Genomic DNA, 14,416 nt, shown 5'->3' on the forward strand with positions numbered 1-14,416 from the left:
ATGTATGTTGTTTTGTTAGTATGCAAAATCTCCGTGTTTAATTGTAAAACCCATATTTTAGAAATAAATTAAGTGTGTCAAACTTAACTTCTCGAATTCAACGTTTAAAAAAGAGCTAATAAAACGCTTGTCTATTTGTTATGTCTATGTAATTTTAAACTGATCTGATTTTGCACTGATCCTGTTATTTACCTCAAACAAATCATAATTCCATGTTGATCGAAAGAATTTATTCATTTTTAATCTAATTTCCTTATATATACATGAAACATAATTTTTTTTACATAACCTAAGAACTAGTTATTTATGTAGGTAATTATACTTGTAATATGATGCGGCTACTTCAAAGATACAATTTATTTTATGAAATTTTTTATCAGCCTTTTTAATACATTATCGCACATACTTGTTAAGAGAGGCTAGGTGCAATAATGATTTATAACACAAACATACTTTTGCCTTTATTTATTAAGTAATGTAGCAGAATCTGTGCCTGTTTAGTGAATACGGTGCATAATCTATGTGCATGTCGTCGCTTTGGCTGGGTGCGCTTGCTTGTCGTATATTGTAATTATGAGTCTTTTCAATAAATTTGTGTAGTACTATTCAAAGTTATCGGCGTTTATGGGGTGTTTCTGAGTGATACGAGTGATATACCTGATCGGGGTGTTGACCAATGCTGCTTAACACTGAATATGGCTGACGAAAGACTAGTGGTCCTGAACCGTAGTGACAACTTAGGATTCGGATTTTCTTTGCTTGGCGAAGCCGGTTTACCACACATTATTTACCAAATCGAGGAAAATTCTCCTGCGGCACGAAGCGGTGAGGTAAGTCAAAATTTTTATCTTTAATCTAAGGTAAATAAATTAGAATTATTTATTTCAGAATAATACTTCGAATTTTTATAAATAAAAAGTCAAACGATATAGTTAATTGTTTTTGTTAAAAATTACTATCAGGTTGTTTTAAAGGTTTTAATTAATTCGATTTGTAAAAAAAGTATTATATTAAATGTATTTCGTTCATTAATATACTTATTTTAATAATGAAAATTAATATATATAATTAACACATTGTAACTTTATATCAATTGATAAAAATATTTAAATCTTTATTAAAAAAAATAATGGTAACAACAGTAAGATTTCTAATTAAAAATGACATCATTTGCAATTTAATTCCATTGCTGCTGTCACAATTCATAAAATGACACCAAACTTGGATCATAAATGACTTCAATTAATGTAACTAGTTCATACATTTTATTAAATGTCATATTATTATTTGGGTTTGCAGTTTTTAATAGTGTTGAAATGAAAAGAAAGATTTGTTCCTTACCAAAATTTTATTATAGAAGTGAATATTAAGTATGTATTAGCTGATTCAATAATTTTAAAAGCCTCCTATATATAACTATAACTTCCATATAAAAATTATATTAGTACATATCAAGGTAACACAACAGCTTTAAGTTTATGTAGATTAATTGCTAATACAATCTTGTCACTTCAATCAACATGGCTGAATAAAAAAAAATGTTTTATTAGACATCTTATTATGGCGATCAACCAACAGATGCTCACTGCAAGGCAAAGACTACTCTTAAAAATTGCCATGTTAACCATTCAGCCATCATCACATGAGCACCATTTAAGTCACATCTTGAGTAAAATGATTATGGGCAAAAAATGTAACAAGATGGCTTAATAAAAATAGTTGACAGTGCATCAGCATTTAATGATAATATTAATTGCCATAAAATATTGTTCAAAAAATTTAATTATGTATATAATGACAATCATATTTTGGGAATGTAAAGTAAACACTGTACTAATTATATAATATACTGCTTTAAATTAAGACTGGATTTTATGGCATAGTTACATTCACATTGCTAAATAAGCAAGAAACACAGTTCAGTGCTGGATATAAAGAAGTACCAGTTTTCTATTTACAGATTTAAAAAAAATGTACTGATTCCAGTATTAATAATTAACAATTTTTGAATGAAATAATTTTAAATGCTTTAATTGCACTTTTTAATCTGTCATCATTCTTATAATCTATTGCAACAACAGTTTAGTTTTGTAAAATAGTCAACCTTATATTTTGCTTCTAGTATATAATTTCTGTTTATTTATTATTTTGAAATATTAATAAGCAGTTCCTGACAATAAATCATACAATGCAGTAGTATCTGCAATTGTGAAACAGAAGTGTGGGAACTATAGGAACGGTAGTAATAGAAAAACTACTTTATATTGGTTTAGCACTACTAAGTTCCAAGTGTAGAAAACCGAATCCAACTCGGATGGGCAGTGTTCAGATAGCGGTAAAACATCTTTTCATCCAAAATATTGTAATGCTTGACTTGACTTGACTGTCTTTGATCAGTATATATTGCCGGTGATGACTTGTGGATCCAAGACAATGACCCATTATAGCCGGCCTTATAAGAAGGCGGGAGAGCAATGGAGAAAGCTATATATGGAGTATAGCTGTGTGATTGAATCAGAAATTAGGAGATCTGCATAAAAACAAAAGTCACTGACAAGGCTTTTTTTGCATGTCAGTGGCAGTGGGTAGGGCACATTGCTAATGCAACCCATGACTGTTGAGGCCGTATGGTTCTAGTGTGACAAGTGGTAGGTGGACTGACATCAGTGCAAGACCAATCATGGTGGAGATTGTTGGGGGAGGCCTATGCTTTGCAGCTGAGAATAATATGTCCTAAAACTGGTATACTTGTATCAAATACAACCAATCTATCTCCAGGGAAATTAATTAAAACTCATATTCTTACCATTTTATAAATTGCCATGCCTAATTCAATAACAACATTTTAGTTTCTGTTATATACACCTACATAGGACTCCATTTTACGTAGAGATGATAGAAAAGGTGATTGTTATCTTTTCATTTACCAAGCATTTTATCATAGTATATTTTATTGAATTATATTTGATTACATTAACTATGATTGTAAAATTTATTATCTGATTGTAAAATTAATTTAAAATTTGTTTTAATTCGTGAATCTTAGCGTGTATATAAGTCAGGGTGGAGAATTGGACAACATCTATTTTTCATCCCCCTAAATGTGGTGGTCCAACCCTAATTTTTTTTTTTAAACAAAAATTTTCGTTTTTATTTTTTTATGATATAGCACACAAAAATACATACAACCCTAAATTTTTACCCCTCTACGAATAACCCTTATTTTTTATTTGTTAATTAAAAACTAGTTTTTTTGCAAAACACAGTTGTGGGCTCTGTTAGTATTATATATTATTAGCTGTCTAAACAGTGTTTTGTTTATTGAATCTGTTTGAAACACAAAATTTTTCCAAGTACTATCAGCAAATGACAATTAATGTCGACGAGTTATTAAATATATATATATATATATATATATATATATATATATATATATATATATATATATATATATATATATATATATATATATATATATATATATATATATTAATACGCCAACTGTTTAAAAGCGAAAAACTTTCATTATTCATTTTTGCTCAAGTCCAAAGAGAAAAGTTGAATCAACTATAAAATCACGTTATGAGAAAATTAAAGGAAAAAAAGTGAAATACGGGTCAGAGTTGGCCAACTGGTCTAGAATAAAAAAATTAAAACTAACTTGCGATATGATCGAGGCAGACGACGTTTTCAAAGCCTGTTTACCTAGTTTTTTGGGTTTATAAGTTTTTACCCTTCCATTTTTTGTAAATCGATTTTTAAAGGAAATGTTACAACACACCGTTAAAAACACTGGATGGTTAGACTGGCGTTGGTGGTGCCAATGCGTCATTAAGATTCGTAAGTGCTTCAACATTATTTCTAATAATAAGATGACCAATTACTCCTTAATATCCGACCTAAATAACTTTCGATATTAGTGCGATGACTGGTGTAATAGCGTACAAATTATTACTCAGTACATGCTCGTATAATGTTTTGTTGCGAAAATTTGATAACAAAGTTGGATTATGGTAATCTTTAGCATTATTTTATTGTTTTTATTGTATTAAATATGTACATGTATTAAAATAAATCTTTTGTAACATAACGTAGTAGACAAGCGGGATATTTACCTTAAAAAGTCTATACAATTATTAGCAACAACAATTTATTTACTTAGAGGCGAGTCTTGCTTTGAATGATTATTATCAGATATCTTTCCGCTTTCAACGGTTCTCATTGGAAATTTATGGAAGAGGTCTTTATCCGGTAATGAATGTAATACGGCTGAAATGAAGGTGACGTATTCTGAAATAATGACGTAATCTAAAGTAAACTATTCTTTTTAATATTTTTTATTCGCGATATTAATTTAAACGACACGACAATCATTTGTCCTTTTTATTCATGAGGATTTTTACACTTTGTTTCTTTATCTCAGTGTCCGTGATAGATCTGTCTTTCACATGTGAATTGGTCTTATTTTGGTATTAATGTTAGAGTCCAATTTCCTTCGCAAGATAGGACAGTTATAACATTACACATCTTTCCTCGTTTTTAGTGGGAAAAGTGATACAAAACTCTTAAGTTGTATAATTAGCAGGTAAGACTTATCTTAAAACGTAGCGTAGCACGTCTGTCTACCCACAAAGTGGAAAGACGTCTTTCTTAAAGTCTTCAGAAGACGCTCTGTGCAGGTCGCGGATGGAAATCAATTTGAGAGGCTTATTCATTTTAATCGTTTTATAATTCCTCATGTAACTCGCTCCAATTATCATAAGTTAATCTATATATAAGGGTAAAAAACAGTGATTGAATGCTATGGTATTTTTTAAATTTACAATTCAAAAGTTGTGTTTCGCACTTCTATAAATTATTTTAATGAACATTATTGACATCAGGCATTATTGGTGCTTTATTTTTAGAAAATCATTTATTTATGACGTTTGCTTATATGTACGAAAATATGCAAAATTAAAATATTTTACCAAAAGTGTGAATTACATTAGTTTGCGAAAAAAAGTCAAAAACTATTGTGATTATAAATAATATGTAATAATTTATCTATGAATTTAGGTGTGCACGGTTGCTTTTTTTGTGTACATAAGGCGGAGAGACAATGAAACAATCGTGCGAAATGAAGTTTATAACAAATTCTTTGATTCAGAAGACTGGGCAGTCAGGAATATTAATGTTTTATAATAATCGAGAGTTTTGCTTTATCTTTGAATTATGTTGTATTATTCGTATTTCTTTCAAAGAGAATACATTGTAGTTAATGTTACGCTGTGAGGAATACTTGATCAAGTTCAAACAAATATAATGTATTCACATTAGCTATAAACAAATTTTGTAGAATAAATTCATTTACAGAAAAATAGACTTACATTTAACTAACCGTTAATAAACAAATTTTTAATATTGTTATTACAATTGAATAAGAAACAGAAATTGTCTTAGTAGGGGGAAAAGACCATAAACTTGCATCTGCCTTTTTAGCTACTTTTCAACGCTTTTCAACTTTAGATCTTTTCGCACCACTAAGAAACCTCTGGAATTCTAATTAGCTCTAACCATCATAAAATGGGTTATAGAAGGAATCAGAAAAATGTGGAAATATGGACAAGAGATCTGCGACAACATAAATGACAACATGATTTTCTTAAATAAAAAGAACTGGGCACCCAAAGTAGAAGCCCTGAAAATGGAGATGGATTAGACATTTTTTTTATCGCTCACTTGTCCTCTTATATATCACCAACTCGCCTGTTGGAAAGCGACGATATGCTTGAAAATGGAGCACGCAGACTCAGGAACTATTCTCACTGACCTTGAAGAGACCTAGGTTATATTTCTCATGAAATTAAAAAGCCAGGCAGATTGTTCCATAATTGAGTTGTGCAGATCAAAAACATAAAATAGAAGAAAAGTCCACTGTGAAAAGATGGTTGTGGGCCGACCTCCTACTCGTCCTATAGAGAAACTGAGAGGGTGGGATAAGGTCGTGGAGGTCCGCAGCACGTTTCCCAAAATGAATCCTGGAAAATGAAACCAGAAGTGGACTAGACTGTTACCAAACAGAGTAGAATCAGGAACAGAAAAACAAGCAAACGATGGGACAGGTCCAGAATGAAGAAAAGTAGCGGAAACTCAGAATAATGGAAGACTATAGACGTGGACTTTGTTGAATAAACGAAAAGCTGTTGGAGGTATCCAATCGTCTGATAAATAAACTATGTTTAAAATGTAATCTAGGTATTAAATGGTGTATCATCAGATAAGTTAAACATATTGAGTATAAGAGTATATTGTTCATTGATTTAAATTTATTAAACAACAATATAAGCTCATTTTTTAAATATCTTAATCACACTACAGTATTGCAATTTTTTAAGAAACGTATCTTATAACTACATTATATAATTACTAGCATTGCTGTCAAAATATTTAGTTTTTACTTTTTGTATTGTACTTGCTTCGTCATGCCGCAGACATCGTGTTTCTCTTGTTTGCTACATTTTCTTACTTTGACTATGTACTCATTGTATGTTTTACTCTTCGTTTTTTTTTAAAACCGTTGCTATTGTAATCCTCTTATTGTTATAGATATCGGAAAATTTTCCATCCTGTGCAAACATCGTCTTCATTTACCTAGCGCGATTGGTTTCCTTCGCCTTGTTCCTTTACGTAGCGAATCTCTTCCCTTTTATGCAGAGAAATAATATGTAATTGTGCGATGAAATGAATAGGTTTATTTCTACGAGGTCTGTAATATCTGTGTTTATATAATAGGATATGTATTCTTATGTCTAAGCAGAAGTGTCATTTTTCTCCATTCATTCGTGACAGCCGATAGACGTCTCCTTCACGGAATAGGCCTCGGCCAGAGCTAGCTATCCGCAACGACCTGTCTTGAACTACAAGTATCCAGCGACTTCCCGCAATCTTGCTTACGTTGTCGGTCTACCGGCTCTTGGTCGTCTCACTTGGAAATCTTTCGACACGGTCGTCACTTCAATTTATGACTATGGCTATAAGTGTCACAGTAATATTTTTTTCGGGTATATATATGTTATAACTTGCTAGCATTATTTTGTATTATAGAGGCACCGCAATGTTTAACATCCTATGATATGACTAACTGTCAAAAAATATTGCAAACAGATGTAATAAAAAATCGGTGAAAATCAGCCGGGGCTACCCACAATGCTAGTTTGTTTTACATTGATTATATTTTTATATTGATAGCAGCTAGTGAGGTAGTCATGTACAAGTTTGTATTCATTAAAATTCTTACGTGAATATGAAAAACAGAATGTTGCTAGTTATTTTATAGTTGGTTTATCTGCTAGGCAAGTTTTAAATTCGAAAAATTACTATTTTGTCAATAGAATAGGATTTTAGTAAACAATTTTGTTAAAGCTGTGATTGATAAAACATTTAAATGGTCTAAAATTAACCCATCTGGATTGGAATTTGATATCAATCTAAAAAAAGTGTAGACAATTTTTTTTATCAATGGGAACCTGCGCTTGACATCGATCCCAATGCGGGGCCGTGGTGTTGCGAAGGATAATAGTCAAAAGGTTATTTTCAGTTATATGTATACTACACAGTAATGAACTGAGATGTTTATATTAATTCAATAAATTCATTAGCTAAATAGTGTAACAGTATTTTTTACACATAAGTTGCTTTATTGTCCCCGGTCATTAATGATTTTTAAATCGTATGTATACAAACTTATCTTTTGTTTCTCGTGAAGTGGTATAAGCTTAAGATTTTGTTTTACAACATACTATATCGCATTTAATTGGTTTTTATTTCAATATATTACACTACATACTGTATCCATTTAAGAAACTGTAAGTTACAGTTAAGGTAGTTTACAAAATAGACCTACCTTTTTGCCTTAACAATGGCAATGAATGCGCTCGAAACACTAATTTCGGCTTTACTTATTCTTTACAAAAATCGATGTACTTCTGTCAGGTTAAATTTCCACGCCCAGTCCATTGTACCGGATTTGATTACATTTTTATGGTTTCCTTTATTGATGTATTTAATAACGTATATTTAGTCTGGTCATAAATACAAATAAAATTAAAAATATATATGAATAAGATGGAATTGTTCATTTTTATATGAATATTTATTATGCTCATTTACGCTCCGGTCGGTGTTAAATATTTTTGTGATATTAATATCATGTAGAGCAATTAAGAGAACCGTATTGCAGTAATAGCCATTACACAAAATACGTATGGGGCCATATGCAACTTTTGAAACTCCATCAGCTTGGTATTAGTAGAATATTTGTGTACTGGGTTATTTATAGGTACAAGTAAACCTCCTTCGAATGTGACAGAAAATGTTACCATAACAGTTATTAGGGAGATGAATGGGACTATGAACCAAGACCAGAAACGGTGTCGCCTATTTCAAAAAAGAAAACTTGGAACCAGCAGCCTGAAAGAGATATGGTGGTAATTATTTAACTAAAAATTTTAAAATAGCTGATACAATCAAAACAAATACTTAAGCGGGAAATCGCAGAAAAAAATATTTACCGACGAGAAAAAAAATTAATGTGAATGAGCATTGTTTTAATATGCAGAATAACCTAATTGATGCACAAAGCTCTGATCAAATCACTAATAAAATTATTAGAATTTTAATAATACGACATGGAAATATTCTATTTTAAATTTGAAATGTTGTGAGCAAATATATTTTGTATAAAATACTGTTTAGTATGCTTGCTTAGAAGGGGGAGGCTTAAGTTCAAAAGTGTCGTCTTACAGATGAAATGGTGGTGATGATAATAATGCTCGTTTCGAATATGGACCCATGGTATTTGCCTACTCCATCTTCTCTACCATCTTTTTGCCTCCATCAACCTTTGTCTGCTATATGGGTTACGTTATCAGTCATCGTCTATTCAAACTGCCTACCTCCCTGCCTGGCTTCTATTTGGTTGCTCGTTTCGTTCTCTGGTTGTCTTTACCACGTAACGTGTCCGGCCACTTCAGTTTTGAGGCTTGTCTAAGAGCACCAATTATTTTTGTCTAATCGACTCTTGATTTTATGTATTTTAATTACGTTAAATATTCATCGCTGCATACTTCTTTGTGTTCGAAACTTATGTTTAGTGATATTTAAAAAGAACATATAAGACAGCCTATTATATATTCAGCAGTGAGAGCCCAGCGGTAGAGGAGGATTTTAGAGGATGGCAGGAGGATTTTAGAGGGCAGCAGCGTCTTCTGTGTACCATAATACCACATTGCGATAACCAACCCGCCGGCCAAACGCAGTGATCATGATATATACCCCTCTCCCCCACTAATATATATCTAAGAGGGAGGCGAAAGCCGTGCAGTAAAACGACGATATAAGACAGATATTTTCCTTTTAAAATTTCTTTCAATGAGCAAAAATCCAGGACGTGTTTGCCCCTTTTGACTAAACGTACATATTTTTACTTATTTTCTCTTGCCGGGTAGCCAATTTGAGGTAAGTGCTAGCTCATCGATCATAGTATCCCTTGTGAAATAGTGAGGTCCATGTTTGGACTTGTTCATCAGATTTACCTGTTATTGACAACTGTAATGACATCGGTTGGAAGTAATCTTTGTATCCATAAATTTTAAGTACTCATTGTCCCTGGATGGTATGGTTTTAAATAAACATTTCTGTTTTACGACCTAGAGCTAATGATCGAATTACTTATTCCGTAATCAATACTGGCGACGCATTACTGGGACATATATTACCGTGCTGTCGGTACTTTTATAGCAATTACTAGTTATGAAGAATCTCGATGCGGAAGCATTTAATTTTGCATTTACAGGAACCTATTTATACTATTTATTTGTGGTTCTCATGATCAAACAGATGATTACTATTTATTGTTTTTACATGTCTGACAAAATATGTGTGACTAACCAAATTCTGCGGGAGTATTAAGTGTAATATTTTAATTTATGATACATAAACGTTGAATATTTTTCAAATTAATAAACCAATTTATTGACTTTAACATTGCAGGTATACGAATAAATACAAAATATTGGAGATGAAATAAATCTCACGACTAATCAAGTTATTTCTTAAAAAAGGAATTAATACCTGCATTGTTTCGTTTTAAATAAAATGAGAACTAATGAAGGTCAAAACAATTATATTTGTGCTAATGACACAACATAACCAACAACAGTTGGAACCCAAAGGATCTCAAAGGAAGACGCAGCGTGGGTAGACCTTGTAGTAGACTAACGACAGTTGAGTTCGCAGGAAGCCGCGAGATTGGGATAAGGGTAGCGCAAGATCGGTCAAGGTGGCGATTTTTGAGGGAAGTCTAGTACTTGCAGTCAGCGTCTTGCGGCTAACATGATGCTGATGATGAATGATAATATATTTTTTTAACGTAGCTCGAGTTTCTCTTTGAGTAATATCCGATTCAAAATACATTTTCCTATAAATTATGAATTAATACCTATTCTGTATATAGTTCCATTGTTCTATGTATGAAAATCGTAATTGTTATCAAGCCATATCTCAAGATAGACAGAGATAGACTCTCTTAGACAGCTAATATAATTTACATACATTCATTTTTTTTTATTAAATAATAAGTTTTCATTCATTAAAGCGATGCGACGACCATGACATTCATCTGATAGCAAGGCTTACACAAAACAATACGGTGCTTCTGAAGTATGTTTAGCGCAGTATCGCTGTTTTATTTGTCAAATTAAGACAAACGATAGTGTAGTAACACTCATTTGATTGGGGGGCATATCGGGCAGAAAGATTGCAATTTTTAAGAGTTGTCTTTATAGCTCCATCGTTAGTAATAGAGATACAAAGACAATGTTGTCTCGCTCTTGTTGCACCAAATGCCGGTTACTAACTTTTTATAAGTGTTACCAAAACCGATATGCCGCGCCTTAGGAAAGTGCATGAGCGCTGCTGCTGCGAGTTTTAAAGGAAAACAGATGTAACGGACTGATACACGATACTCCACGCGTGCATACCTAAGGCGTGGTACAGCGGTCTCGGTAACACTAAAACGACGTATTAGTCAATACGTTTCGAAACGGAACACTCACTACTATTTATCGGTAGAAAATGTTTAATGCAGTTACCTATGTAAATATAGACAACTTCGTACAATCCGGTGAAATAAATAATGTACGCCCCGAGCCTAAGTTCCTTAGGGGGCCCGTAAATTTGATTCTATGAAGAGGTAGACCAGACACTTTCGCCGCTCTGTTATGACGCGTCGCTTACTTAAGCACTAATCAAGTGTAACTGTGAATGCATGCATGTAACTCTTGCATGACCCGGCTTACCTTGCCAAATTTCTACTTAATATTCGAGTAAACGTGAACGTGTGCAAGGTAATGAACAGAAATATAAACGACCATGACAGCGATTCGTAATTCCGTGCTGCTACTAACTTCATGCATGCTTTTCGATTGAACCGCTAGTTACTTGTGTACTTCATTAATTTTAATAACTAAATTATTCAATATTTTTAACTGGCCTCCGCCCGTTTCGCGAAATTAATTAATGCCCCCTCAAACCCTCTTGATGGTGTAATTTCGTGAAGTCTGTTCACAAAAACAGATAACTGACCTTTAGTCGCCAAAAAGAATATTAGTACAAAGTTTCAAATATCTAATTTATATATTATCCGAAATATCGTGATGATTGCTTACAGGTGTAAAAGCTTTAAAGGGGTGAATGTATATAACGTTTAGTACACCCAACTTAAAAATCAATAGGTTAATAAATAGTATTAATATATCAACAAAAACCGTTTTCAAAATTAGCCTTACTATACTTAAATATTAAAATGTAATATTGATTACTATCTGCTCCTGCAGACTTTGTATAACCAGAAGTTATTGACCTAGAAATAGCTTTTACATCTATTTCTATTACTTTCTGCAGCTGTAATAATGCTTTTTAAAATAAAAAAAATATCAAACCGGCTATGTACATACAAACTCCAACTATGAATTGTAAGGTTAGACTTGTTGTTACAATCAATTCCGTCTGTCATAACACTAGTTACGGAGTGATATGTGCCGCCGTCCCCAGGGAGCGACCAGCCCGCCGCGCCGTATAAATAATGAAGGAACACGGACAGATCACCCACTCAGTGCAGTCGCTCGCAACATGTTTACGAGTACGTTACGTCAGTCGGTGCCAGGGCCAGTCGGTGTGGGCCTGATGGAACGTGACCGGCCCAACGTGCATATATTGTAAAGGACTTCTTTCAACGTACATCAATAGTTCGTACACGAATTTCCTTGTTCGTGTTTTCCCTAATGTACTGAGAAATTCCCCTTTACAAGATTTTTAATGTTATTATTACAATAATCGAAAAATATCACAGTTAAAACTTTTGAATACCATACACTTTTTTTGTAAAAATTTAACTTTAGAATTAAATTAACCGATGTTAATAACATTCGTTCTGATTATTAAATAAATAATCAATAGTTACGTAGCTAGCCTGTGATTTTTTTCATCGTATAAAAAAAGTATACTTTAATATAAATCATAAATAAAAGTCAGTAGCAGTAGATTTCTTGTGCTTGATACGTGGACACAAAACGTATGGGGGCTACTTTCCCCTACATGTAGTCAACTTGTCTGTGTACTTGTAACATAAAAGAAAGCAAACATCGCGTAGGCAAGGTAGGCGCAATAGGATGAAATCGACCTGTGCTATAGAAGTACGGTGGGTTGTAGCATAATGATAAAGATACTTTCACACTAGAGCAATAGCCCCAGTTTTTCAATAAAAGTAATATTTCTAGCATCCAAAATGTAAATGTTCGTTCATGCCTTAAATCGAATAATACCGCCGATCTAAACTAATTCCATATAGCATCATGTCAGAACTACATGTAGTGATAATATATGTTTGTATTGATATATATAGCGTAGAAATGTAAAAATTCTGACAATATGCTTTTTATAATATTTAATTTCGTTAATGAACGAACTTTTTAGTCAGTTTGTAAATACATGTACGCAGTAAAAACTAATTAACAGTATAAACCAAAAAACTTATAGCCTTTAAAGCGTTGTCAGACCACTCTACAACAATAACTCATTTCGCTCGACGTCTGTCCTTACTAGTTACATAACACCATCATGCACCTTCGTATGCAGTCGGTAGATCCACCTGCAGTGACTCAAGCTCCGTTGTAAATGCACCCAGTATGTACACATAATAGCTAGGTTTGTTAATTCTTTAAACAATATACATTAGAAAGGTACCAGATTACTTTCTATGTGGTATCTTTAAATAGGTCCTTTTGCATCCAACCGGAAATCGTATGAAGAATTATTTTGTATACGAAGTTTACATAAAGAAAAATCTCTTACAAAATCTAACTATACAGGTTCGACTGTTGTCTTTTGAATCTTATGTAGGGCCCACTTTAGATATTATTCAATAAATTAAATACCATTGGGCTATGGTAATCCAAAAACCTGCCGATGCCGTTATATGATAATATAAGTTGTTACGTGAAAAATACGGGCATTTATTTTATCTGCTATGATTTCACCAAACCCACACTTCATTGGCCTCACAGTTTTTAAGCTGTTATTATATGTATATATTTAATGCGGGCAGTTTGTTATTTATATGATTGTAGGTTAAGACTGATTGTTTTTTGAGAAAACTAAACATGCTAAAATGCTTTCCAATGTTATCTAAATTAATTTTCAAACCATAGACATTAATTTGGTTACCATGTGGCAACATTGCTATGTTTTATCTGTTATAAAGCACTGACGTTTGTAGTACAAGAGCCGGTAGAAGCGACGACATATTTAAGGTCCGATAAGGTCGATGGATGCGGGCAGCGCGGGAACTGTCATCGTTACGATCTTGGGGGGAGGCCTCTATGTATGTCTTGCCTAAAAAATTGACAACTATACAAAGTGAAAATGAAACAATAATAGTAACAGCGATAAAAGTACTGGCTGGAATTGTTACACAGCTAACACTTTTTTTTTAAATATATCCTTGTAGTTTTAAAACCATACAATTCTTATTCCAAAAATGTATAATAATAAGTAAAAAGATTTATAAATAGATAAAAAGCGGTCGAATAAAACTAACCGACTAAACTCGATCTGAAATCACGTCTCTAATGGTTAAATGGTTTATCGTGAGAATTCTCTTTATTAAATTACATTTTAAAATCAATGTTAATAATCCAAATAATTTTATTTGCTACTACTAGCGTAGATAATTCGAAAGAATTAAAAGAATGCACATCTGTAAATTTAACTTAGCCACGGAGAGGAAAGAAATTTCTCTAACGAGATCGTAGCAGGAATAAAAAGATCCGTAGGTGTCTCAAAGTAAATGACATAGCCCAGCAGATTGGCAAATTTA

At 32.6% G+C, this 14,416-nt stretch overlaps 1 protein-coding gene across 4 annotated transcripts in view; it reads left to right on the forward strand.

Moving 5' to 3' along the window:
* Positions 1-551: 551 nt before the first annotated feature.
* The window catches only part of Efa6 (Exchange factor for Arf 6), a 42,468-nt gene continuing 28,603 nt past the window's right edge, over positions 552-14,416 (forward strand). For all 4 annotated transcript variants that reach the window (XM_068774917.1, XM_068774918.1, XM_068774919.1 and 1 more), the window contains exon 1: positions 552-830. In XM_068774917.1, coding sequence (XP_068631018.1) covers positions 696-830 — 135 coding nt within the window. In that variant the 5' untranslated portion in view covers positions 552-695. The remainder of the gene's footprint in view (positions 831-14,416) is intronic.

The sequence above is a fragment of the Battus philenor genome, unplaced genomic scaffold (assembly GCF_028537555.1).
Source record: "Battus philenor isolate CCGP_79_NKW_IND1 unplaced genomic scaffold, ilBatPhil1.0.hap1 SCAF_8, whole genome shotgun sequence".
Lineage (NCBI taxonomy): Eukaryota > Metazoa > Arthropoda > Insecta > Lepidoptera > Papilionidae > Battus > Battus philenor.